Below are 24,523 nucleotides of genomic sequence, written 5' to 3'. Positions count from 1 at the left end.
CGCTCTCCTTTCCTTGAGGGGCTCTGGGGCTTGGTTTTTGGAGGGGTTGTTGTCCTGTACCTGGAGGGTTGTGGTTTGAGGGGGGGAGTGGGCTGAAGAGGGGCAGGAGAAGGGGGGCAGAGCTTTAAATTATATTGAGCAGGGTAAGGGGATGTATTTCTGGGTGTCGGAGAGGAAACACCAACACCGTAGGAGGCAACAGGGTAATACCCATAAATCATCTCAAAGCATTTATTAGGAAGGGGTCCTCCCAAACAGTGAAGAGGCCCATAGCCCAGCTGAAGTGTCCCCACATCGATGCATGCAGCATGGGTAACAAGCAAGAGGAGATGGAAACCATGGAGCAATTAAAAAATTGACATAATTGCTGTCAAAGAAACAATGAGGCACATCATGCAATTGGAACACTGCAATGGAGGGCTACAGGATTTCAGAAGAGAGGCAGGAGAGGAGGGGCAGGGGTGTTCGACTTTGTTAAGGAAGGGATGGATAGTGAAGAGCTGCTTCTGAGTAACAGCCATGAGCAGATCGAGAGCCTGTGGGTAAAAATCAAGTACAGGACCAGCAAAAGATGATCTGTGTTTGGGGCCTATGACAGTCCGCCTGGTCAGGGTGGTCTGGTGACACAGCTGCCTTGCTTCAGATACGTTAGCAGACTTAGTGTACCTTTGAGTCCTGCATCCAAGTTGTTTATGAAGATTTGAAGAGCATTGGCCTTAAACTTCAGCCCTGCAGAACCTCACTAGTGACCAGACTGATGACACCCCATTCACTATAACCTGACCCCTGAGCCAGTTGCTCACCCATTGCATGACATCTTTATCCTTCTGTGTGCTGGGTGTTTTGTCCAGAACAATCCTGGGAGAGACAGTATTGAAGGCTTTACTGAACTCCAAATTTTTTTATGAAGGCTTCCCTTGATCAACTACTTGAGTCACCTTGTCCTTGAAGGAAATTAAGTTTCTCCAGCAGGATTTTCCCCTCATGAACTCATACTGGCTGTGACTGATGCCTGCATTGTCCTTCAGGTATTTTTCAATAACTCTCATAATAATCTTCTCCATAATTTTACCAGGCACTGAAATGTGACTGACAGTGCCCAGGATCATCCCTTTTGCCCTTCTAGAAGACTGGGACAACATTTGCCAGTTTCCAGTCAACTGGGATGTCTCCAGATTCCCGTGGCAGTTCAAAAATAATTGAGAGAGGTCTCCTGATGACATCCGCCAGCTCTTTGAGTACTCTTGGATGAATTCCATAGGGCCCCATATACCACCCCTATAAAGAGATTCAGCTGGAGCAGCAGATCCTGCACAAGTTTGGGGTTGACTGGGAGTTTAGCATTCTCACAGCCATGGTCCTCCAGCTCAGGGACCCCTAGAGCCCATCACTGGTGTTGAAGGCTGAAGTGAAGAAAGCATTAAACATCTCTGCCTTGTCTATCTACCTGCTTGCTTGTGGGGTGCCCATTCTCATCCAGTAACAAGAAAATGTGATTTCTGGGACGGCTTTTGCTGTTGACATATTTTAAAAAGAGGGAGAGTGACTTTTTACACAGGCGGATAGGGATAAAACAAGGGGCAGTGGCTTTAAACTGAAAGAGGGGACACTGGACGTTGTTAGGATGAAATTCTTCCCTGGGAGTGCGGAGAGGCAGCGGCACGGGTTGGCCAGAGCATGCCCCATCCCTGGGGTTGTGGCAGGCCAGGTCGAACGGAGCTCCCCGGTGTGGTGGGTGTCGCCCCGCCCCCGGCGCGCGGGGACCGTTCGAACGCGGTGTTCCCCCCGAGCCCCGACATTCCATGAGCCGCGACCCCGCGCGGGCGGTGGGCGGTGCCTCGGCGTTGCCGTTGGCGGCGGCGGCGGGTCCGGGCGAGTCCAGCCGGGCTGCGCTCCCGTGTTCGGTACCGGGAGGGGCGGACGCTCACCGGCACCCCCCCGCACCGGGACGATCGGCGCGAGGCCCCGCCCCTGCCTTCCCCGCCACCAGGTGGTCCCGCCCCTGCGGCCGGGGCGGCGCTCGAGCCTCGCTCCCACCGGCGGCGGGCACCGCACCGCACCGCACCGCACCGGGACTGCTACCGGCACCGGGACTGCTACCGGCACCGCCACCGGCACCGGCATGAGCGCCGGCGGGCAGCCGGCGGAGCCCTGCCCCCGCGGCGGGCCGTGCTCGGCGGGGAGCAGCCCCGTGCCCAGCCCCGCGTCCCCGGCGCCCGAGGAGGTGAGCGGGGCGGTGGGGAGCGGATCGGGGTGGGGGGCGGCTGCCTGCTGGGCATCGGGGTGCGGGGCGGCCGCGGGGTGCGGGGTGCCCTCGGGAGGGGGGGGGTCGTCTGTGCTTGTGCGCGGAGGGGGGTGGTGGGCTCGTGTGGCTGTGTGTGTGTGTGCGGGGGGGTCCCCCCTGTGTGTGTGCGGGGGGAGTCTCTGTGTATGTGTGTAAGGGGGGGTCCCCTCTGTGTGTGTGTCCGGGGGGGTCCTCTCTCTATGGCTCTGTGTGTGTACGGGGGGGTTCACTCTGTGTGTGTGTACGGAGGGGGGGTGCCCTCTATGTGGCTGTGTGTGTATCCGGGGGGTCCCTCGGTGTGGCCGTACGGGGGGGCTCCCTCTGTGTGGCCATGTGTGTGCGGGAGGGGGTTGTGGGTCCCTCCGTGTGTGTCTGTGTGTGCTGCGGGGGGGTCGTGTGTCGCGGAGGGCCTCGTGCGGGAGCGCTCTGTGCGGGGGGGTTGTTCTGGAAGGGGAGGCTGGGTTGGGGGGGCTGGGGGGCTCTGTGTGTGTGTGAGTGTGTGTGAGTGTCTGTGTGTGTGCGGCGGGGGGGTGGGGGGGCGGCTCCGTGTGTGCCCGCGGGGGCTGTGCGTGGGAGAAGAGCCCTCGGGGGGCGGCTGTGGGCACGGGTGGGGGATGCTGCCCCGGGGGGGCGGTGGCGGCGCTCGGGGTCCCCACGGGGGGCGGCGAGGCGGCCGGGTGGGCAGGGGGCTGCGGGGGTGCCGGGGTGCGCGCGTGTGTGCGAAGGGGAGCGGGGGTGCTGCGCGCCGGCCCGGGGGGAGCGGGGGGTCCCGCGGCGGCGCGGTTGCCGCGGGCGCGGGGGTGTCGGTTTGGGGGGCGGGGTTCCCCCCGGCCGGTCGGCCGGGGCAGGACCGGCAGCGCGGCGCCATCTTGGGAGCCATCAGGTGCCCGGCGCGGGGACGGGCGGCGGGGGGGCAGCCCCGACACCCCTCCATCCCCGGCCGCCGCACCGGGGGCAGCGCTGCGGCCCGGCCCGGCTCCCCGATCGGTGCGGGGTGCGGGGCTGCCCCGGGGGGCGCTGCTGCTGCCCGCGGCGCCTGGCCCTCCCGCCGCTCCCCCCGCGGGACCGAGCCCCGAGCGCGCCGGGCGCTGCCCCGGGAGCGTCCCCCGGCCCGGAGTCACCGCCCGTGGGCGGACAGCCCGGCACCGGGGCCCCGAGCCTCTGATTCAGGCTCCGCCGGCGGCTGCCGGGCTCTGGGTGTCCCGGCATGTCGTCACGGTGTCGTCGCGTGTGTCCGGCCCTCCCTGCCCCCCCGCCCAGCCCCGCCGCCACCCCGCCCGGCATCTGGGTTTAAAGGGAAGGGTTGCATCTGCCTCGGCGGATGATGAGGAAGAGTTACGGGAAGGATGGATGTGTGGGTGACCTCGATATTCTGTGCTTGTGAAACTGCCGGGTGGTCCAGGGCTGCCGCCAGGGCCGGCTGTGATAGCGGCTCGGTTGGGATATCCCGGGACTTTAATCCACTCGTGGTGTTTGTTGCAGCCACTTCAGAAACGGCGGAGAACTGTGGAGGATTTCAACCAGTTCTGCACCTTCGTTCTGGCCTATGCAGGCTACATCCCGTACCCTGAAGAGGTAAGGGGGCTTGCATGGTGCTCCTCTACAAAGGCACTGGTTTCTGGTCTCCCTGCCATGTGCAGGTCCAGATCCTAATCCTAAAGAATCACGGATTGCTTTGGGTTGGAAGGCACCTTAGCAATCATCTAGTTTCAATCCTGTGCCATGGGCAGGGGTGCCACCTACTAGATCAGGTTGCTCATGGCCCATCTAGCCTGGCCTTGAAGTTTGGGTAGACACTGCTGGAGAGTCATTCTCTCCTTTCCCTGAATATCTGCTCTGGTCTCCCATGCTAATCCTTCATCTTCCCCTCTTGCCACTAGTATGTGCCCTGGACCCACGGAGGCAGCATGAGCCCCCAGAACAGCACGGGGAGCACTCAGGACAGCGATAGCTCGACCTCGTCTCACTCCTCCGATGGCCACATCCCAATGGACAATAGGAAGAGCAGGAATGCTGTGGCCAGGGGGGCTGTGGACAATGGCTTGCTCATGAGCAGCCCTGCCTTTTCCACCGCCTTCTACAGCGTACGGCCCCAGCCAATCAAACGGAAGAAACCACCAGCAAAGAAACGCATTTTGGAGCAGGAGGTGAAGAAGAGGGTACCGCTGACTGCTTGGAAGGACTTTGGGGTGGAGCAGGATGGGGTAAAGCAGCTGGCTGCACTGGCAGGACAGCTGTCTCCTGTGAAAGAGGAGCTATTGGAGCCTCCCCTCAACCTGTCTGGTGACCCCCAGCCCAGCTCCCTCCTAGAGGAGCCGATGACAGAGAAGGACTTGATGTACGGAGCACAGGGAACTGAGAAGCCAGCAGATGATCCTCAGCTTAAGGAGCATGATCCCTTCCCTGGAGAGAGGAAAAGCCCTAGTCCCTGTAATACCTTGGACCAAAGCACAGGGGAAGATACAAGCAGAGAGACCTCCCAGCTCAGTGGTAAGTCTCTGGGGGAGTGCAGAGGGCCCTGTTGTGCTGCAGCCAGTGCCAAACATTGTCCCTCCCTCAGCTGGAGCCACCCTTGCAGGCTACAGGGAGAGCCTGTTGGTAACCCAAACCACTCCCAGCAAGAGCAATACTTTTGGAACCTGGGGGACTAAAGAGCGGAGGGTGGGTGCCCTATGGCAGCTCTGTTCTGCAGAGCAAATGGTGCAGACCTGAAACAGGTCTGAAATGGAGTGTAGGGCTGCTTTGCTCATGTGGTCTTTTTTTTTTTTCTCTTTTTTCCCCCCTTTTGCAACTTTAGCAGCTGAATTTGCAGAAGTTCCGAACACCAAAGCAGAAGGTGAGTGGGGGGCTGTCCCATTTAACACCAGTGGAACTGGCTGGTCTGGTCACAACCTGCAGTTGGTAAGGTGGTGTCTGACCAGTGTCTCTCTCTCCCTGAGCAGACGATGATGCCTGGGATTTGATCACCTGCTTCTGCATGAAGCCCTTTGCAGGGAGGCCCATGATCGAATGTAATGAATGCGCTACCTGGATCCACCTCTCTTGTGCCAAGATCCGCAAATCCAATGTGCCTGACATTTTCATCTGCCAGCGGTGCCGGGATGCCAAGCAGGAGATTCGCCGCTCGAACCGAGCTCGGACAGTGCCCCGCAAACGCCTCGTTGACTGAAGCTCCTGCAGAGCAGGAAGGCTGGGGGTCCCTTTTTATCCTGAAGACTTAGACAATCAATGCACTGGCAGGGGAGGGGCTGGGACACAGGGCCCAACTGTCCCCCCTCACACTTCTGGCCCCTGAAAGCTGCCCTGCGTATCCTCCCTGAGGATCATACTGGCCATAGTGCTCGGTTATCCCAGAAGTGTGTGGGGATGGGAGGGCGGTCCAGATGCGCATCCCTGTGGGTGGTGTGTTAGTGTTTGTGATCTCCTGGGGCCCCACATGCACTAACTGTTGGATCCCACCTCCTCCTCACAGCCCCTCCAAAGAGCCCTGCCCATGTGCCTTCTGCACTTTCCCTGGGGGATGCAGGTCCTGCTCCTTGTCCTGGTGACACTCAGCTCAGCCCCCACCTGCCAGTCCCCATGACTATAATTCTTAACTGGGTTCTTTCCTACTTGCACATCCGGTTACTGTGGGACCACAGCTGGGGGCAAGGTGTGGGACAGCCCCATCACACAGCAGCCCCCAGGCTCGTCCCTGTGCCTCTCTCCTCCTGTGGAAAGCCTGGGCCCCAAAAGTGCTTTATGTTTTTATAGTTAATTTGTATTATAGGTAATTTGTATTATAGTTACTTTGTATTATAGTTAATTTGTATTATAGCGAATTCTGGTCCTTGCCCTGTGGAGTGTGACTGGAGTCTTATGTATATAATAAATACTTTTGCCATAACAGTGGTGCCTTTGGCATAGGTCAGTGACCTTGGTTCTCATGTCCCTCGGGGCCCCAAGTGCTCTCCTGTTTCCCTTCTGCTGTGGCTGGGAGGGAACCTGGTGTAGGGACCCCTCTCAGCCCTGCTACTCCCCTACATAAATCCCATGCTGCAAAAACAACAGGAAACAAGCAGACCAGTGCATCTGTATTTAATTTGGCAATGACCACCACTACTGCAGTTTACAGGGATGCTCCATAGGTAGGTCCTCAGGAGATACATGGCCTGGGGGACAACCTCTACAGTGGGAATCATGTTCCAGAGCCTGCAGGCATCACATGGGGAATGTTGTGGGTTATTCTGCAGAAGCGGCAGGTCCGATGGCTCAGGGAGGAAGGGTTTCCATGGGCCCTTGCTCTGATAATTAAGGCACATCACTGGCTCAAAAGATGAATTTTGTTCTTGGGCTCTGACTAACTTTCCTTGTCTCTGTCTCCACTCTGGAGTGCAGTTAAAATTAGTCCTAACAGCAACTGAGGTGCCAAAGGTTCCAGTTTTCTCCACAAAATAAGCCTCTAATTCCAATAGAGAGATATCATTGGCTTCACTTGCAGATTCAGAGGTGTTCCAGTTTCCATGAGACATGCTGTTGGGACAGGTGGGGGATGCAGTGAGGGTGACAGGACAAGAAGGCTATGAGGGCTGAGTGCTGACCTGGCTGGGGCAGCAAAAAGGCACTGTTTGGGGACCCTTGCCAAGCAGGGTCCTGCTGGTACAACTTTTCAGTCCCAAGACTGTGAACAGTTCAGGAACAGAAACTAACCTGGGTGTAACTTCTATACTAGGGGACAAAACTGGAGTAACGCACTCAACAAGTATCCAGTCGAGATAGGCAGGCAGTGGTCTATTCCTCCTTGGCCCAGACAGAGCTGCTTGCCTTCTCCTCCAGGTGGGGAATCACTGCCTCTGTGTAAAACTTCTCCAGCTTGGGCACCGTCTTCCCCCAGAACTCCCCATCAAACTCCACAGGGACCACAGCAGTCTCCTTGTTGGTGTGCACCACGAAGTCGGCCCGCTGGAAGCCCGTGGTTGCCAGCTGGCATTGAACCTGGGTGAAGTAGGGATGATTCTTCTTCAGGGCATAGGAATCCCCATCCACCTCCAGGCAGAAGTCCTTGTCCTTGCAGGCCTCGCGCACCGTCCTGTTCCTGTGCTTGTAGGGACACTTCACCTCCAGCAGCCCCAGGTCCTTCCCTGTGGCTGCCTCCTTGATGATCCCATCTGGGCTGGCAGCAAGCCAATTCTTCTCTGGGTGAATGAAGAGGCCACAGTCCTCCACTTGCACCGGCTTGCCCCCCTTCTGTGACTTCTGCTTGTAGGCCTCCACAGCCACCTTCTCATTGCGGATTCCCCAGGACATGGCTGGGGTCTGCACCTTGGAGCCAGAGCCCACCACTTCTTTTAGGTAGGACTTGGGCACCTCATCTGTCTTGCTATTGGCAAACTTGCTGTTGGCGATTTTGGGGGCCACGGAGGCAGTGATGCGGTTCTCCCGCCACTCGTACCACTTGGGGTTTTCTCGCTGGCCTCGGGTCTCCTTCTCCACCCTTGGGATGTCCTGGCCCTTTACAGGGGGCAGGAAGCGATCACAGGCCTTGCTCAGATCAGCCCCAGACTGCTTCTTCTGTGGACATGGGTCACTTCTGGCAGGACCAGCAGCTCCCTTGGCATCAGGCGCTTTCTTCTGGGTTGTAGAACTCCTGGCGGGTGCTCTGCTCTTGTCCCCAGCATCTCCTTGGGCTCCGCGGGATGCTGTGGATCTTGGCTGAGCAGAGTCTGCCTTTGTCCCCCGGCCCTGCGTGGGGGTGGCAGCCTTGGCAGCCGGAGTGCTTCGGGATTGGCTGCCTGCAGCGGTGGCCTTGGCTCTGGTGGCTGAAGTGGAAGGCGGGGGAGCAGCGGGAGCACTTTTGGAGGCGGTTGTGGCCGGGCGGGGGGATGATGTTCCAGCAGACTCCTTCCTGGGTCTCCCCATTGCTACAAGTCAGAGGATCTTACACTGTGGACATGGAATAAAGTTTAATGCAGATCTCCAAAACACTTCCTTTTCCTTGGCCCTCCCTGCGACTGCCCCAGGGCACTGTATCTCTGCCAGAGCTGCTGCTCGCACACCTTCCCTCGCCCCACGTGTCACGGTGGAATGGCAGCTGGCCCAGGTGGGGTGCTTGTTCTCATCCCGCTTCCCCGCACCCCAGCCCGGGCCCCACGAGGACACGGCGGGGGCGCAGCGGCTCCCCGGAGCCACCTCCGCCGGGACGCGGCAGCGATGCCCGCGGGAGCCACTTTTGCCCGGGGACCAGGCGCGTTCCCCGCGGGCCCATCCGCTCGGCCGGCGGGGGTGGAGGGAATCCCCAGCACCACCCCGGGCATCCCACGCGCGCTCCGGGACCGCGGTGCGGAGCTGCCCCGGCCGCCCCGCCCGCTGCCGCCGCTCTCACCGCTCCGCCGCCGCCGCTCCGGAAGCGCGGCCCGCCTTCACCACGTGCCGCAGGGGCGGCGGCGGGCGGCGGGCGGCGGGAGGGAGGGAGGGAGGTGCGGGGCTGGGCGCAGCCCTGGCCGAGCCCCCCGCTCCCCGCTAGAGGGAAGCAGCCGCTCGGCCATTCGCGCCGCGGGATCGGCCCGGGCATGTCCGCTCCGCTCCCGCCCGACATCGCTCTGCCTTCCCCCGCAGCACGCCGACCCCGGGGCATCCTAACAACATTTTACTCCGGGATGGGGACAAAACCCTCTGCCCCGGCCCGTGGGCAGAGTCTGAGCCCGGCCCCCGCGTACCCCATCCCCGCCCGAGGGCAGAGTCTGAGCTCGGCCCCCGCGTACCCCATCCCCGCCCGTGGGCAGAGGGCTGAGCCTCTCGGGCTCCACTGTGAAGGGACAGGCTGACCTGAGGGGACCCCGCCGAGCGCCGGTGGCCCAAGTCGATCTGAATCGCCACGTCCCACCGCGAGCAGACTCTCGGGAGATGGGCGGCAGCAGGAAGCTGGAGCGGCAATAGCCACCCTTAGCACCCGCTGTCCGGCTGCGCTGCCGAGTGAGGAGAGTCCCGCCGCAGCGACACACAGCAGTGCCGAGGCAGCCCCACCTCCGAGCCTCGCGATGGAGGAAGCAGCGGCAGGCGTCACCGGCACGGGAGTTTCGGGTTCCTCAAATCCAGGCAGTTTCGTTTTCTCCAGCCAGCCTGGCGCCGCCGAGCGAGCCCCGGCGGGGTGGCTGCTGCGAGATGCCCCACGGGCCCGCCCCAGGGCTGTGAGCCCCCGTTATTCTCGGCTGCCGAAAGCAAACCCAGCAGCCACCAGTGTGTGGCCTGGGTCTGTGTCAGAACCAGCCTCACAGGAGCTTCCAACCCCATCTGCCTGCGCCAGCATCCTGGGAAGATTTCAGCTGGGCAGGCTGAAGTGCTGGCAGCATTCCCAGCCCCTCTCCCCAAGGATCCCAGATGTCTCCACCAGCCATCTCTATCTCTGCTGATGTGTTGTTTCATTTTCTCCCTTCAGGCCCTCTGGAGCTCCCTGCAGCTGGGCAGACCAATATTACACAGGTTGAGCCAAAGTGTACCTGATTTTGACTGGACACATCATTGGCATTCCCATCCTCCTCCATGGCTACCCATCCTCAGGATTTGGTTTAGGAACAGCTAAACAGGACGTCCCTGCCACTCTCCCTGCAGGCAGACCCTCTGCCTGTGCAATCTCCAGTGGGGTCTGAGGAGCTGTAGCTGTGCTGAGTGCAGTTGTTGCCAGCCTGGTACTCCTTGGGCTATTTGGGTCATTTCCCAAATAACTAAACTCACACTAAATTTACAGGCCTTATCAGCAAATTGGGAACTGAGAACATCTGTAAGATCTCTGTGCCCCCTCCAGCCAGCCCTGTCAATGGGTGATAATTCAGCTCAAGGTACAGGTGATTTGGGGATAAATACCCAGATCCTGATTGATCTCTTGGGTTGTGCTGTAGCTGCTGTTGAGAGGTTAGTGGGGTGTGAGGATGCTGAATGGAGCCATTGGGCTGAGCTGGGCCTCTGTTTGCAGGGTTTAATGCATGCCTTAGCTCAGCACTCTGCTGAAAAGCAATGCCAAGCTCTCCAAGTCTGTTTGTGTCTGTGAAGAGCTGCTGTAGGGAAGCTGCAACAGTGCAAAGCAGGGACACAAACACCTGATGCCTGATGCTGCTGGGAGCAGATTGGGATGGAGCCCTTCTGTGTCTCCCTAGGGCTGCTGAAGGTTGCCAGCATGCTGGGGCAGACTCAGCTGTGTCCCCAGCACTGCACATGCCGCTGTTATTCACCTGCTGTCAGGCCAGGGCTGACGTCTGATGCTGTGGGCTGGCCAAGCTCCATCACCCCGGCTGGTGGCACTGAACCAGCACTCACATTTGGATGCTTTTCTTCGCCTCAGCTGGCCTAGAAATGATATATCAGAGAAAAATCAAAGCTTGTGGGTTTTTTCTGGGGCTGGAGTGGCTGCAGCACTTGCTGTGACGATGGGAGTTGGAGTCCCGTGTACATCACAGGCTGTGTGGATGTGTTGTGGCGTGTGCTGGGCCTCCAGCAGCTCCCAGAGCTGGCTGCTGTCACAGGGGAATAACACATGGATTAGCATCCTTCTCCTGTGGTCTTAAAGGAGAGGGAAGGGGAGCAGCTGCACTCTTCATCTCTCCTCTCTGCACAGGGAGGGGAAGTACCATGCTGTGGGGCATCTCACATGGGGGAGAGAATGGCTCAGAGTGCTCTAGCAAGGGCCCTAGGGATGCACAGAGTGCCTCTTGGCCAGATAATTGTTGACTAAAGCTCAGGGTGAGGGGTCAGGAAGGGGGAGTGTGTCTCATGCAACTGTGTGCAGCAAAGAGCGTTTTCCACCAAGATTTCTTTCCCTTGCTCCAGCTGTCTCCTGTGAAACCTGTGTCAAGGAGCTGAAGCTGTAGAGGCATATGGGCCAGCTCAGAGGTGAGATCTAAAAATACCTGCTGAGGACTGGGGATTGCTCCCCTCGTGGTGCTGCTGGATTTTTCTGCCCCAGTTTGTGCCTGGAGTGGCTCCAGGTTCGGCGTGGCTGTGACGGTGGGTTCTGTGGTGCAGGAGGTGGGGGAGACTCCTCTCTGTGTGCTCTATAAAAAGAGCTGCAGCAGCACAGTCCTATCTATCTATAGCACAGGGAGCTGCCTGGGAAAGGCAGGGCAGGGATTAGCCCAAATCTGATGGATTTCTCTGGTCCTGCTTGGGAACGTGGGGCTGTCAGAGGCTGAGGGATTCCCAGTGCGCCCTGGGCTGTGAGATCTCCCTGCCAGGAGACATGTCCTGACTTTGCTGGGATTTCCTGACTCTCTGCACCTTCCCCAGGGGGGCTTCTTGTCACACTTGTCACCCAAAAGCTGGGTTGTCCCTGAATTCCCTCTCTTTCCTGCTCCTCAGGGCTGTGATTTCCCTGCAGCACAAGGAGGCTGATGAGGACAGCCCAGTGGAACCCCAGGGCATCTGGGTTTGGGGTCGATGTTCAGCACCTGCCTGTGCCTGGTCATTTTGTGGTGGTCTCAGGGCAGCTGAGACCTTTCGTAGTGAAGCTGGTTGTGACACTTGTGGCCCACATTATATGTACTGGAGAGTTTGGCTGGCTGATGGGGGCTATTTTGCCTCATGATTTATTTGAGGGGCACACAGGGGGTGGTTACACGTCCCAGTCAGACAAACCCTGTGGTTTTCACTGCTGCAGCATCACCAGGGGTCTCACCAGTACCCAAGTTTGCCTGGACATTGCTATTCTGTGGGTCCAGAGCATCCCACAGCCGTGGACTCTGCTCTTGACTAGTGCCTGTCACCTTCTGGGGGTGTTGGCTGTCCCCTGAGACCCCCAATGCTCCCCGTGAGAGCATTCCCCCACCCCCCCGGGGTGCCGGTTCTAGGGAGTGTGTCTCTTTAATGAGGCTGGGCTTGGAGCAGCTCTGCCGCTGGCACAGGGAGTGAGGGATGGAGCGAGGGCGGTGAAGGAGCCAGTGCCAGAGAGGGAGCCTGCAGCAGGGAGAGGCGGGGAAGGACCGCTCATCCCCCGGGTACCGCAGCCACCCAGACAGAGGGACAGGGAAACCCATCCCCAGGGAAGAGGGCTCTGCAGAAGGCAGGGACCCAGCGGTGCTGAAAGGAGCCTGCAGCCTCTGTGTCATCCTCATCTTCCTCCTCCAGGTAAGGGCCAGGGGCAGGGAGGGCAGGCACCACGGTGGCCTGGGACCCTGAGGGTGTCCCGCAATTCCTCTGTGTCCCGGGGTCGAGCATCCACTGTCGGGGCAGCCCTGGGTCATAGGAGGGGTGAGAGGTGGAGATGAGACAGCAGGGCCACAAAAGTGCTGAAATCACCATCCGGGCAGGGACCGGACAGGGCTGGCTCCAGTAACTGCTGGGAACATACTCCAGGTTATCAGCAGCCACTCCCTGGCCCACACCACAGCTGTCCCGTGCTGGAGGACACTGGGACCCTTCTGTGGGGCTGCCCTACCAGGATTTGCCCTTGTCAGGGGAAATCTATGGGGCTGAGACTTTTCTTTTGAGGGGTGCCTGTGTTAGGGTGCATTGAGGGCAAGTAACTCCTGTTCCCTGGCACTGGGATGTGGTTTTCCAGTGGTTTTAATGGCTCTGGGGAGGCGAGGGCAGCAGTGCAGGTGCTGGAGGTGGTGGTCCTGGATGCGGGGTCGGAGTCAGGGTGTGAGTGCCAGCTTGCACGCGCGTGTGCAGTGGACTGTGCTCTCTGTCCCCACTCCCCAGCAGACAAAGCAGGAGGCACCACAGGCTGGAGACAGTCCTTTGCCCCATCCAGCAATTCCTTTCCGCTTCACTCCTCTTTGGGCTCTGCAAAGTGGTGTGTCCCATGGCTGGACAGCAGTACCGTCACCTCCTGGCTCCATGGCCTTCTCCATGCTCCAGGAGTTGGGATGGGCCCTGCTCTCCTGCCTTTGTGCCCCATGGGATGTCTTGCAGGGAGGGGAGGTGAGGGAAGCAGGGGGTAACTCAGGTGAGCAGAAGGGGCAGCAATGTCTCCTCACTCCAGGCACTCTTGCAGAGGCTTGGGCTCCTCTCCTTCCATCCTTTCTCTTGAACCTGACTGTGTATGTCACCAGTGGAAATTTCCGCTGGGTTTGTCTGTGTCAGGTTTGGCCTCTTCTTTCCCCTGGACCATACTGAACCCCAGTGCATACAGCTGTTGCTGTAGCAGGTGAAACTCTCAACAAATCCCCAGGCAGCAAAGAAGGGTCCACTGTGCTCAGGCACCTGCCTCCCTGCAGCAGCCTTGCTGGGAAACTCAGCCTGCCCACAGGCAAGAAGAGAAACACTGATTTGTTCTGACCTAGGGAAGAGTCAGCTCCTTCTTGCCTTCACAGACGGTTTTTAGCTGCCGGCACAGAGCTGCCCCCAGCCTGCTGTGGCCCTTTCATATCGGGGGTGTTGCTGTTAAACCAGCTCCTGCAGGCAGTAGGTGGAGGGGAGGCAGAAGAGGGGGCTGTGAAGGCACTGGAAATCATGCTGGGGGTGGGGAGAGGGCCGGGGACCTGTTGGTGATGCCACGCTGGCATCTGGGGACAGGTTGCTGCCCCAGGGAAAGAGGATGAAGAGGCTGAGGTGAGGACCATCAGGTCTGGTTTTATTCATTACCACTGGGCTTAGAGCAGCCAGCACGAAGCGTGGCAGGGCCAGATGGGGCCTGTTTACTCTGTGAGGGTAAATGTAAAGAGAAGTGATAAAAAGCAGCCGGGACGGCTTCTCCAGTAAGTCCCTGGTAAACAAGCTGGCAGTGACCTGGCTGGCAGGCGGCACGGCAAATAGCGGGCATGTTGCTGAGCATTAAACTGGGTGCCTTGGGAACAAATTAAACAGCTTTGGGGAGAAATGTGTCTTTAATGGCTCAGTGTGGCTGGGTTGGATGTGTCCTGGTCTCCAGCTCCTGTCTGGGTGCTGTGGTCAGGGCAGGAACCAGCTGTTGATGTTCCCAACTGTGGAGCAGCCAGTGTGGAGGAGCAGCAGGCTGTGCAGGGACCCTGTGCCACCTCGTGTGCTGGGAGCATAGTTTGGGGGGCTCAGCAGTGCATGCAGCATCCTGCACAGAGGGTGGAGGGTTGGTGATGATGGGGTGTGGCTCAGTGGCCAGGATCTGCCAGCATAACCCTGCAATGCCAGTTGAGCAGGTAAATGGCTCTCCTCTAGTGTAATGGACTGATTTTCTTGGGATGCAGCCACATTGCTAATGCACTTTTGTGCTTCTCCAAGGCTCCCTGCTTTGTGCCAGCTGTGAGTTTGGTCCCGGTGCTGCCTCCAAGGATGTAGCCCTGCTCTGCTTTCAAGGATGCTCTGTGAGAGGCACTCCATGACCACACGCTGAGGGCACCCCGAGCTCCCCATTACTGATGTTCTTATGAGCTGTTCCCAGGATGAAGGCCACTGGAGTGGGGGCACCAGATGGCTCAGTTGTACCTGGCCTTGTCCTTGCCCCGGGCACATTGTGTGCTGGAGCACCAGCACACGGTGTTGGGCAGGGGCCTCGCTGCTGCTGGGTCACAGGGGCTTTGGGGTAGGCAGGGGATACAGAGCAGAGGTGCAGACCCACACATCTGGAGCAGACCCCGTGCACACTGTCCGCAGATCCACACAGCCAGGGCTAAGGCTGACAAAAATATTTTACACAAATATTTGGTGGCACAGGGTGGGCTGATGTTGGAGACATGCCTTGACTCCAGACAATTATTTGTGATGGCACTCCTGGGTGTTTTTCCCAAGGGGAAGAGAGGTGTGGAGTGGGTTGGTGCCCTAGCTGGAAGGGATCCCCAGTCTCCTCTCTTCCCGCCAAAGGGTGGGACCCCAGACACAATATTTTCTGGGCAAAGAAGGTGATGATCATCCACTTGTCGGGCTCCACCCTGCAGTGCCTTCCCCTCTGTGCTGTTCTTCCGTGCAGCACTGACCTTGTTGTTAATTATTAAACCCCCAGCAAACACTGCTCGCTGCTTTGTCCTAGTTACACTGTGGGCTTCTCACCCTTCTGGTTGGCTTTTCTTTTTAAACAAATTACCCTGGTAACCTCTGTGGATGAATGGAGATGGGAGCAACAGACACTCCTCTCCCAGCCAGTGCAGGAGATGGCCTGGGGAGGCTCTGGAGCTGCTCTGGGGTGGCTGAGAGATGGGCTACATGTGGCTGGCCATTATCCGTTCTGTCCAGCAGTCCCTGCTTGTCTGCCAGGGCTCGAGGCTTTCATGTAACCACTGCCTACAGGAGTTTTGTAGCCCTCTCTGTGGGCTCTTGTGGCTCCAGACCTGGTGTGCAGGTGGGCTGGGGTCCAAGCAGAGATCTGGGTCCAGGTCCATGTGTTCTGTGGATGCTGAAGAGCACCATGGGATGGGGGAGGGCTGGAGACCTGCTCCCCCTTGCAGGATGGGCAGATGGAAATGGCTTGTGGGCAGAAGCCCCTTCCAGCAGACCCTGTCCCTGAGCATCCAGTGCCTGCCTTCCCTCTGCTCACAGCTGCCCACTGAGGGACCATGCCAGGCCTCTACACCCTCTCGTCCTGGGAAGCTCTGCCCCTGAAGAGCTCCACAGTGAAGGCTTGTGCCAACGGATACTCCCTGAGCATCACTGCTCACCTCGTATACATCAACTCCCACAAGGAGCCTGTGGAAGGTAAGGGGGCATATCAGGTCTAGCAGGGATCCAGGCTGCCTGCAAGGCCCCCTAAAAGCCTCTGTGCTGAAGAGCATCCTGTCTCCAGCCCACCCATGTCCTGCCCCCAAACCTTGCCCAGTTTGGGGAGAAAAGGTGGAAGCTAGCAGAGGTGGGGACACTGCCATGCACTGCAGGCAGGAGGAGAGTGAGACTGAGCAAACAGATTCCCATCAGAGAGGAAAAGGGGGATTTCATCCTCCATCTGGGTTAGTGAGGCTCTGGGTCGCTCCTGTGTCTCACTCGCGTACATCTCAGTCGTGCTGCGAGTCGCGCAGGTTCTCAGCGGGGCTCCCGTGGGCTGTTCCGTGCCACAGCAATGGCTGTGCCAGGATCTGCCTCGGGGCTCTCTCCTGCCTGCAGGCATCTTCATCTACCCGCTGGAGGAGTCGGAGGTGGTGGCTGGCTTTGAGGCAGCAGTGGGCAGCCGGCGGGTGACATTCCAGGTCCAGAACCGGCACAGGGTGCAGGATTGCTGCCTCCAGTGCAGCCCCAGCCCCGGCCGGCTGCGCCACTGTGCCAGTGGTAAGTGCTGTGGCACGGGTGATGCTGTTGGGTGTTCCCTGGGCAGGAGGCTCAGAGAGGGCAGGGGTGAAGTTGGGGGAATACGAGGGGCTGAGAGCCGCTGCCAGGCCATCCCAGTGCCTGGGCGGGGGGGGTCTCTGGGGCTGGAGATTTCAATGTCTCCTTTCCCCTCCCTCCTCCTCTTCTGGGGCTCTGCCATCATTCCAATGGCCCTTGTGACACCTGTGCTCTGCTGTCACCTTTTGGAGCAGTTAAGGCCATTAATGACCTCCTTCACAACCCCACATGCCTCGCTGACCTCCCCCCATCCCTCATCCCTCTCCTGCCCAGGCCACCTTGTCCTGGACGAGGATGTGGAGCGCTCCACCTTCATCATTGTCACCGGCACACTGTGCCCATCAGAGAGCCTGGCTGTCACCCTGAACACGGTGCAGGAGCTGCCCACCCTGCTGGACGGGGCCCTGCGCCTCCTCCTGCCCCCCGTCCTCACGCCCCACGTCCCCGCCGACCCCGAGAGCGAGCCGGCAAGCTTGTGTGACGACAGGTTGGCCCTATGGTGATTTTCATGGCTTCCTCAGTCTCTGCCATCCTGGGGGGGGGATGACAATGCTGGGTGAGCAGGGCACGGGGCAGGAGCCATCACCCCCTCTCCCCTTGCAGCCCCACCAGCTGTTTTGGGGGGCCAGGTACCCGGAGCCAGTCACCCACCGTAGTGCCCGTGGAGAATGTGGACATTTTTCGGGGACGACCCTACAACCCTTTTCCTTATGAGTTTGCCTTCGAGCTGCTGGTGAAAGGCCCCTGCTTGCTGGCAGGTAGGGGTGTTATCAGTTAGTTGTGTAAAACCTCCTCAAAATGTGGGTGATGTCCCTGGTCCCTCCATGCTTCTAGGAGGATGTGAGCCCCTGTCCCCAAGCATCCTCTTGCACTCCCTACAAGTGAAGAAACCCTTTCCCCATTCAATGCCTGGGGCTGGGACCCCTCAAAGTCACCCTGCCTGTGCCTTTGGGCAGCTCTAAGTCAGCAGCCTCCTTCCTGGGAGAGATGTGATGGATGGGGAAGAGGATGGGTGGGGAAGGGATGATGGTTGGTTGGTGGGGAAGTGCTCCTGGCTGCTGGCCCAGTCAATCCCATTAGCTCTGTCAGGAATGAACCACAGCTGTGGGGCCTGGTGGGTGGGGGGTCGAGGAGGGGGTTTGTGAGGGGCTTCCCTGCTGCCTTCCCTTCTCTGCAGGGCTGGAGAGCCCATCCCATGCCCTGAGAGCCGATGCTGACCCCTGGGCCAGCTCTGCCACCACCACCTGTGTCACCCTGGCCGAGCCCCACCGCTACGACAGGGACCTGGAGATCATCCTCTACCCTTGCGGTGAGGGCAGATGGTGCCCTTGGTGGGTTTGGGGCATCACCCCAAAAACATCCAGAGCATCTCCTAGCAGCACAGGGTAGCTCCAAACTCTCCTGTGCTCCCCAGAGCCTCACAGCCCCCACCTGGTGATTGAGGATGGCACCATGACGTACCCTGAGTATGAGGCACATATCAGGAGCCGCCGGGATTACATACGGATTGCCAGGAAGGACAGCAGTGGCGAGAGACAGGTGACAGGGCATAGCTACTGCTGGCCCAGCCAGGAGGAGGAGGAGGAGGAAGGGGGAGGTGATGGGATGTGGGTGAGGAAGACCTTGGCATGGTCTGGGGGGTGTGAGAAAGCCCCTGACCTGGCTGGCTCGCAGGTGGCTTTTGTGCAGAAGCGTTTCCACAAAGACATCTTCTCCAACCCTGTGCTGATGCTGAACTTCTGCCCGGTGGTGGAGAGTGCTCCTGGGGACCTGCAGAGCGTCACCCGCGAGATCCTCTTCCTCATCGACCGCAGCAGCACCATGAGTGGCCCTGACCTTGACAAGGTCAAGGTGAGGCATGGCCATGGGTCCGGGGTGCTCCCTGAGTGGCCAGTCCTTAGCAGCTGTCCCTGGTCCTTGCTGTCACCCCAGGAAGCTTTGTTGGTGGCCCTGAAGAGCCTCCCGGCAGGAACACTGCTCAACATTGCCAGCTTCGGTGCTGACATCAAGGCTCTCTTCCCATCCAGTCGCCTCTGCAGCAACGTGAGTATCACAGGAAAATCCTGCGAATCTGCTAGCCCTGCTCTGTCCCCCTCCGAGCTCCTTGACTTGGGGTGGTGGCTGCTGAGCCGGGGAGCACTGCAAGGCTGGCTTTCCGTGTGGACAGGAGACGCTGCGGCGTGCCTGCGAGCACCTCGGCGGGCTGCGGGCAGATCCCGGCGGCACCAACCTGCTGGCAGCCCTGGGCTGGGCGCTGGCACAGCCACTCCACCACGGCTACCCTCGCCAGCTCTTCCTCTTCACTGGTGCAGCGGCAGGCAACGTGAGCAGGATCCTCCGGCTGGTGCGCAGGCAGGCCAGCACCGTCAGGTATAGCTCTGGCACCGCGGCAGGTCTCGGTGTTCTCCAAATCCCCTGCGCTGCTCCCACTGATTTCTCCTTATGCAGTCTCAAATCTTAACCTGCGCCTGCCCCAAGGGTGTCCTTCACCCATCACATCCCTCATCCTGTTGGCTTGGCTCTTCCCAGGGGCCCCAGCCCAGCATGCAGCCAGAGCAGCACTCTAGCTGTCAGACACCCCTGCCCATTCCTGCTAAAGGGCTCTCCCCCAGGTTTTCCAGCCCTTTGCCCCAGCTCAGCTATGGCTTTCATCCCCTGGCTCTCCTGCAGGTGCTTCAGCTTCGGCATGGGCCCGCGGGCGTGCCGACGGCTGCTGAAGGGCATGGCCAAGGTGAGCCGGGGCCGTGCTGAGTTCCTGAGCCCGGCTGAGAGGCTGCAGCCCAAGGTAACGCCCGGGCAGGGGCATGGGGGCACTGGGGACACTGCCATGTCTGACACTGTCTCCTCTCCCCACCCCAGCTGATCAAGTCCCTGAAGAAGGCGATCGAGCCGGCTGTCAGTGACATCACCATCGACTGGTATGTCCCTGACAGCATGGAGGCTCTGCTCTCGCCCACCGAGCTCCCAGCCCTCTACCCCGGTGACCGCCTCGTCAGCTACTGTGTCCTCTACAGCATCGCCCGCTTCGGTGACAGGCGCCCAGCGGTATGACTGGCACTGCCCTGGGAGAGGGAGGATGGCATGGTGCTGGTGCTACCGGCTTCTCCCCAGCCTGGGGGGCTGATGGTGGCGTCCTCTCTCTCCTAGGGTCGAGAAGGGGCTCGCCAGGGCTCCAGGGGCTCAGCCTTTCTCTCTCAGGAGGACGTGCCCAGTCCTGGGGAGACCCACCAGCCACCCCAGAGCAACCCAGGAACTGGGGATGCCTCCCTGGAACTTTTTCCTGGGAGTACAGAGGTGTCAGAGCGGAGTGAGTGGGGTCCAGAGCTGGGGTGGGCGGCAGTCGTGGGAGCCATGGGCTGACAGGGTATGTGCTCACTGGGCAGGCATTGATCCCGTTTCCGGGGGAGACATCTGGAAGCGGATTTACCAGCCCTCCTACATCCAGGAGCAGTACGTCCTGACACACTGCTCCGTCAGCACCGACCGCAGCCAGGGGCTGCTCTCCCGCAGCTCCACCAGCAGCGAGTCCACTGGCTCCCGGGATGTGGCCCCTGAGGGTGGCTCCTCAGCCCCTGGTGCTGATGTCACCTCCCAGCAGGGCCAGAAGAGCCTGTCGCTCTGTGAGTCCTCCACCAAATCTGCCCCGCTGCCCTCTGCCCCAGCTGGCACCAAGGTAAGGATGCCAACGGGGTGCAGGGGGTCATGGTGTGGGGGTTGTTCCTGGCTTAGCTGGGGTCTCGCTGCCCTGTTGTGCCCAGGCATCTGGTCACTGGACTGGGAACCGGAGTGCTGTAGCCTGGATTTTAAGCAAGGAACAGTGATGGATGCCATTAGGAGGTTCCTTGGGTGATTTTGTCCTACTGAAGTGGGACAGCTGGGGATCAAGTAGCTGATCCCCCAGTGTCCCTGCAATGTCCCCAGTCAGCTGCATGTCTAACAGACCCCTGAGCCAGCTCAGTGACTCCTTGATGCTGCAGAAACCAAATGAAAATAGCTGGGCTGGCGTCACATAACAAATCTGCCAAGCCAGAGAGGAAGGGCTGGCTGGCTGGGTTCCTGCCTGGCCCCTTCAGCCCTCAGCCAATGCTGCCAGACACTTCATTAGCAGTGAGCCACATCCCTGCTGCTTCTTACCTGGGTTTAAAACTCAGCTGGGTCGCTGGGATGGGGAAAGGCAGCTGCCCTGGTGACGATGGCCCCAAGGCTGGGTGAGGCCAGCTGTCACCCAGCACCAGGACATGCTCCTTCCCGATGGCACAGCTTAGGTAACCCGCTCCTGTTGCACAGCAGCACAGCTGGTGACCTTTGCTGCTGAAATGTCAAGCGTAAGTGATTTCCCTGCAGGATAAATGATCCTCCCAGCTCCCTGCTGCCAGGCGAGAGGTGGCATGGGTGCCACTGCCCTGACATGGCTTTTAGGGGAAGCATCTCAATGCAGGGACACCACTCTGCATTGGGGAATGCATCCCATTGTAACATCATCCAGCCTGAGTATCCTAGTTAACCCCACTTCCTGCACACACACAAATCACTGGCAACTCCAGCGTCAGCCTGAGTCAGTCCCCAGGGATGTTTGCAAACTCCTGTGTGGGTGCTTCCCGTGTCTGTGGTGCCAGGCGAGCATCCCTGGGAGGCAGCTGGTGCCAGCCTGCAGCGCGCTGGGGCTGACGACAGCCAAGGCTCCAGCCAGCAGCTGGAGGGGCGCAGGTGGCCCATTGGAGCTCAGTGCAATGTGGGCTCTGTGCTGGCCTTGCCAACAGCCTTGTCCCCACTGCAGGTGACGGTGGCCCTGAGCACGGAGGAGCTGGCGCGGCAGAAGAAGGTGCTGGCACGTGCTGCCCTGACTGGGCGCAGCTTTTCCACGCCACACGGGGAGCTGGATGCCCATCGGCTCTGCCAGGCCCTGGAAAAGGTGTCGCAGAAGAGGAACCAGTCCCTGGAGGGGCAGCTGGATGAGCTGGTACCCCAGACACGGCAAATGCAGCCCGGTGCAGTGGAGTCAAGTGTGTGCTGGCTCTGGGGATGAGGGCAGTGGGGACGGAGCCAGGTACCCCTGTCTTGCTGAGCCCACACTTTGCCGTTGCCCAGATAACCTCCTCTCGCCCACCCACCTGGACTGGGACATGCTGGTGGAGCCCTCCTACCTCTTCAGTGCCTCTCCAGCGCCCGAGCCAGGGCAGCCCAGCCCGGGTGATGCCAGCCTGCCTCTGCGCTGCCAGGTGGTGATCCATGCGCTGCAAGCCGGCAAGCCGGTGTCCTGGGAAGTGACAGCCTCGCTGGAGTCACTGCTGCAGCCCCGGGAGGGGCCGGGCAGGGATGACCCGCCGCGGCGGGTGGCCAAAGCCTGGGACAAGCCACTGCACCGCCTGGCAGCGCGCTCTGTCGTCCGGGACAACGAGAGCGTGGCACAGCGGGAAGCCAAGCTGGAGCAGGGTGGGTGCTGGTGCGTCACCCCCAGCAGCTCCGGCATCCCCCCTTGGCTCTAACCGCCTTGCTCTGGGCAGGTTTTGCCCGCCGGTTCCGCCTGAAAGCCGTGCAAACCAGCAAAGCCTGCAACGTGCCTTCCCTCTACACCCGCCTGGTGCCCGTGGATGGTGCCACGCAGGCAGCTCTGCCCGCAGTCCCCGAGGTGTGGGGCATAGGTACGGACAAGGGGCTGGTGGGATGGGAGGGGCAGCAAGGTGACAGAGGGTTGAGGTGGCATCATCCCTTGCAGCTGGCTCAGCCAACCGGACACGAGCTGCTGTGGCGGGGAACTTGCACCACCGGAGCTCCTCAGCGGGACAGGGCCAGCAGCAGGATGCAAAGGAGCAGGATGAGGCCCCTGGCACTGCAGGTACTGACTCAGACCTTTATATCAACTTATGCTCCCCAGGGACCTGCACTGGGGTCTCTGGGGACCCTCAGTGGGTGGATGTGTGGGGCTGGCCCTGCCTGGAGTGCTGTGGATATCTGGAAAGAGGCATCTGCTCTGTAGTGGGGAGAGGGGAATGGGAGGACAGCATAGCAGCCCCTGACAGCAGCTGTGAGCCATGAGGGTCCCTGGAGACCAGGGCCCCTCAAGACTTTGCTCTTTTGCAGAGCGAGATGAGATTGCCAGGTCCCCAGGCAGCACCTCCTCCCCTACCTTTGGCTGGGAAAAGCAGAACTACTCAAACGGTGTGTCCAGGCTGGAGGGGACCAAGAGCTGGATGAGCAAGGGAGATGGGATACCCCTGATGCCCTGCCACAGCTGGAGCATCCACTGTGCCCTCACTACCCTAGGCACATGGGCTGAGCTGCCCTCCTAGGTGCTGGGCAGTGGGACACACCTTTGGGTGCATCATGTTCCCACTGTGCTTAACTCTTTCCCCTTGCAGGGCCTCCATCCAGTCCCTCCACCACCTCCATGGGCTCCCAGAAATCCACAGAGAGCATTGCAGGCTCCAGGTGACACTGTGGGATGGAGGGATGCGAGGGACCAAAAAATGGCATGTTGTGGGGAGAGGGGGAAGGTGCCACCTTTTGGGAGCTGCTGGTCCCATGTTCCCTGCCAGCTCCTGCAGCATAACTGGCGGGGTTTGGTGCTCCAGCCCCTTCCCTGCAGCAGTCTGGTGTCCAGCTGCCCTTCAGGAATTCTCCCCAATCCTGTTATCTTCCCTGTCATCCCACAGGTTTAGCCTGAGCAGGCGCAGAGGGCCCAGCCTGGTGCTGCGCCCACAGTGCCTCAGCCCGGAAAGCGAGCGCTCCAGCAACCATGCAAGCCACGACTACCTCCCGCTGGTAAGGACCCACTCCCTGTCCCTGTCCCCATCCCAGCGGGGATCCTGCCCTGCTGGGTGCCAGCTGAGCCACCCAGGTCATGCCCGGCAGCACGAACTGTGAGGATGCTCCCAAGTAGGTGCCTGCTCAGCCCTGCCATGTCCTTAAATGTCTCTGGGGATCTTGGCTGGCTTTTTGTGGGGGTATTAGACTGTCTCTGTGTCCCAGGGACACTCCTGCAGCCCCCAGTTTGGGGCTACGGTGGGTCTGCACCCCTGCCTGCCCCAACTCGCCTGCCCCCCTCATTGCAGGTGCAGCTGCAGCAAGCCCGGGGGCCATTCCAGCTCACCGAGAGCTTCTCAGAAGTGGTGCAGATCCCCCTGGACCGCCTGCGCCGGGCATCCCCCTATGCCTCCCACCGTGCCAGCCTCAGCCCCGTGTCCCCGGGGGCCAGGAGCAGCCCTGAGGCAGGACCCGGGGTTGAGGAGGGCGAGGAGCCCATCACAGCCCCGCAGCCCAGCTCGCCCCCATCCCGGAGCACTTGCTCCGAGGTGCCCAGCGCAGCCGTGTGGGCACAGGCAGACAGCGGGCACGGCTCTGAGTCTGACACCGGGCCCCACTCGGCTGCCCCCTCTGAGGCTGGCGTGAGCTGTCAGGACGTGGGGCCAGAGGACCTGGAGAGCGCCAGCTGGGCCACGGCGGTGGCCTTGGCGTGGCTGGAGCATCGCTGTGCTGGCTTCTTTGAGGAGTGGGAGCTGGTGGCGGCCAAGGCGGACGCGTGGCTGCAGGCGCAGCGCCTGCCCGAGGGCGTGGATGTGGGCTGCCTCAAAGGGGCAGCCAGGCACTTGTTCCTGCTGCTGCGTCACTGGGACGAGAACATCAAGCTGAACATGCTGTGCTACAACCCCAACAATGTCTGACGGCAGCCCGAGGGGCCAATAAAGACACCTGGCTCCAAGCCACCTGCACTGGTGTCTCTGATGAGCAGAGAGCTGCCGGCTCCTTTCAGGCCATGCCAGGGCTCACCAGAATCCTAGGAGGAGGTCACGCCTTCCCAGCCATCTCTGGTGGGAGGGAGCAGACAGGGGAATAGGAAAAGCTGTGCTGGAGGGATTCCTGCGCTACATCAAAGCAATTCAAATCTTGAGGCACAGCAGTTTTGCAGATCCTCTGTTTTAACCTCACCCCAGAGGCTGCTGCCCAGCCCTGCTGGGCACTCTTCTCCCAGGGCTGGGAAGTGAGAGTGCCCATGGCTCCAGAGGCTGCTCTGCCTTCCCCCAGGTGGGGCAAGTCCAGGGACAGCTG

General features: G+C 60.2%; 3 protein-coding genes across 9 annotated transcripts; 2 read left to right on the top strand and 1 right to left on the bottom strand.

The window, feature by feature from the left end:
• The first annotated feature begins 1,970 nt into the window (after positions 1-1,970).
• Positions 1,971-6,172, top strand: LOC146433184 (PHD finger protein 13-like). Its single transcript, XM_085069220.1, has 5 exons — positions 1,971-2,224; positions 3,767-3,859; positions 4,165-4,774; positions 5,082-5,120; positions 5,227-6,172. Exons 1-5 carry the CDS (start codon positions 2,123-2,125, stop codon positions 5,451-5,453), a joined length of 1,071 nt encoding a protein of 356 aa, XP_084925346.1. The 5' UTR covers positions 1,971-2,122; the 3' UTR covers positions 5,454-6,172.
• A 172-nt stretch (positions 6,173-6,344) lies between these two features.
• Positions 6,345-9,881, bottom strand: LOC146433183 (uncharacterized). 4 transcript variants are annotated; one of them, XM_085069219.1, is made up of 2 exons: positions 9,760-9,881; positions 6,345-8,206 (listed from the first exon to the last, which is right to left on the bottom strand). In XM_085069219.1, the coding sequence occupies exon 2, from the start codon at positions 8,180-8,182 to the stop codon at positions 7,055-7,057; it is 1,128 nt and encodes a 375-aa protein (XP_084925345.1). In that variant the 5' UTR covers positions 8,183-8,206; positions 9,760-9,881; the 3' UTR covers positions 6,345-7,054. The 4 variants fall into 4 exon arrangements, with proteins under 4 accessions (XP_084925345.1, XP_084925341.1, XP_084925343.1 ...); XM_085069215.1 differs by lacking the exon at positions 9,760-9,881 and adding an exon at positions 9,089-9,240; XM_085069217.1 differs by lacking the exon at positions 9,760-9,881 and adding an exon at positions 8,646-8,729.
• Positions 9,882-9,987: 106 nt separating this feature from the next.
• On the top strand, positions 9,988-24,176 carry VWA5B2 (von Willebrand factor A domain containing 5B2). Of its 4 annotated transcripts, XM_085069204.1 has the most exons (22): positions 9,988-12,376; positions 15,701-15,856; positions 16,259-16,420; positions 16,751-16,976; positions 17,081-17,235; positions 17,655-17,786; positions 17,892-18,016; positions 18,152-18,328; positions 18,410-18,520; positions 18,645-18,847; positions 19,148-19,262; positions 19,337-19,522; positions 19,625-19,784; positions 19,861-20,150; positions 21,255-21,480; positions 21,566-21,910; positions 21,982-22,119; positions 22,194-22,313; positions 22,559-22,636; positions 22,837-22,906; positions 23,131-23,239; positions 23,530-24,176. In XM_085069204.1, exons 2-22 carry the CDS (start codon positions 15,718-15,720, stop codon positions 24,136-24,138), a joined length of 3,876 nt encoding a protein of 1,291 aa, XP_084925330.1. In that variant the 5' UTR covers positions 9,988-12,376; positions 15,701-15,717; the 3' UTR covers positions 24,139-24,176. The 4 variants fall into 4 exon arrangements, with proteins under 4 accessions (XP_084925330.1, XP_084925328.1, XP_084925327.1 ...); XM_085069202.1 differs by having other exon boundaries at positions 16,751-16,964; positions 17,892-18,328; XM_085069201.1 differs by having other exon boundaries at positions 17,892-18,328.
• The last annotated feature ends 347 nt before the right edge of the window (positions 24,177-24,523 follow it).

This window comes from Lichenostomus cassidix, chromosome 9, assembly GCF_008360975.1.
Source record: "Lichenostomus cassidix isolate B80296 chromosome 9, HeHo_3.0, whole genome shotgun sequence".
In the NCBI taxonomy this organism is placed as follows: domain Eukaryota; kingdom Metazoa; phylum Chordata; class Aves; order Passeriformes; family Meliphagidae; genus Lichenostomus; species Lichenostomus cassidix.
The sequence above is the reverse complement of the archived record's forward strand: the minus strand, read 5'-3'. Positions and strand labels throughout refer to the sequence as shown.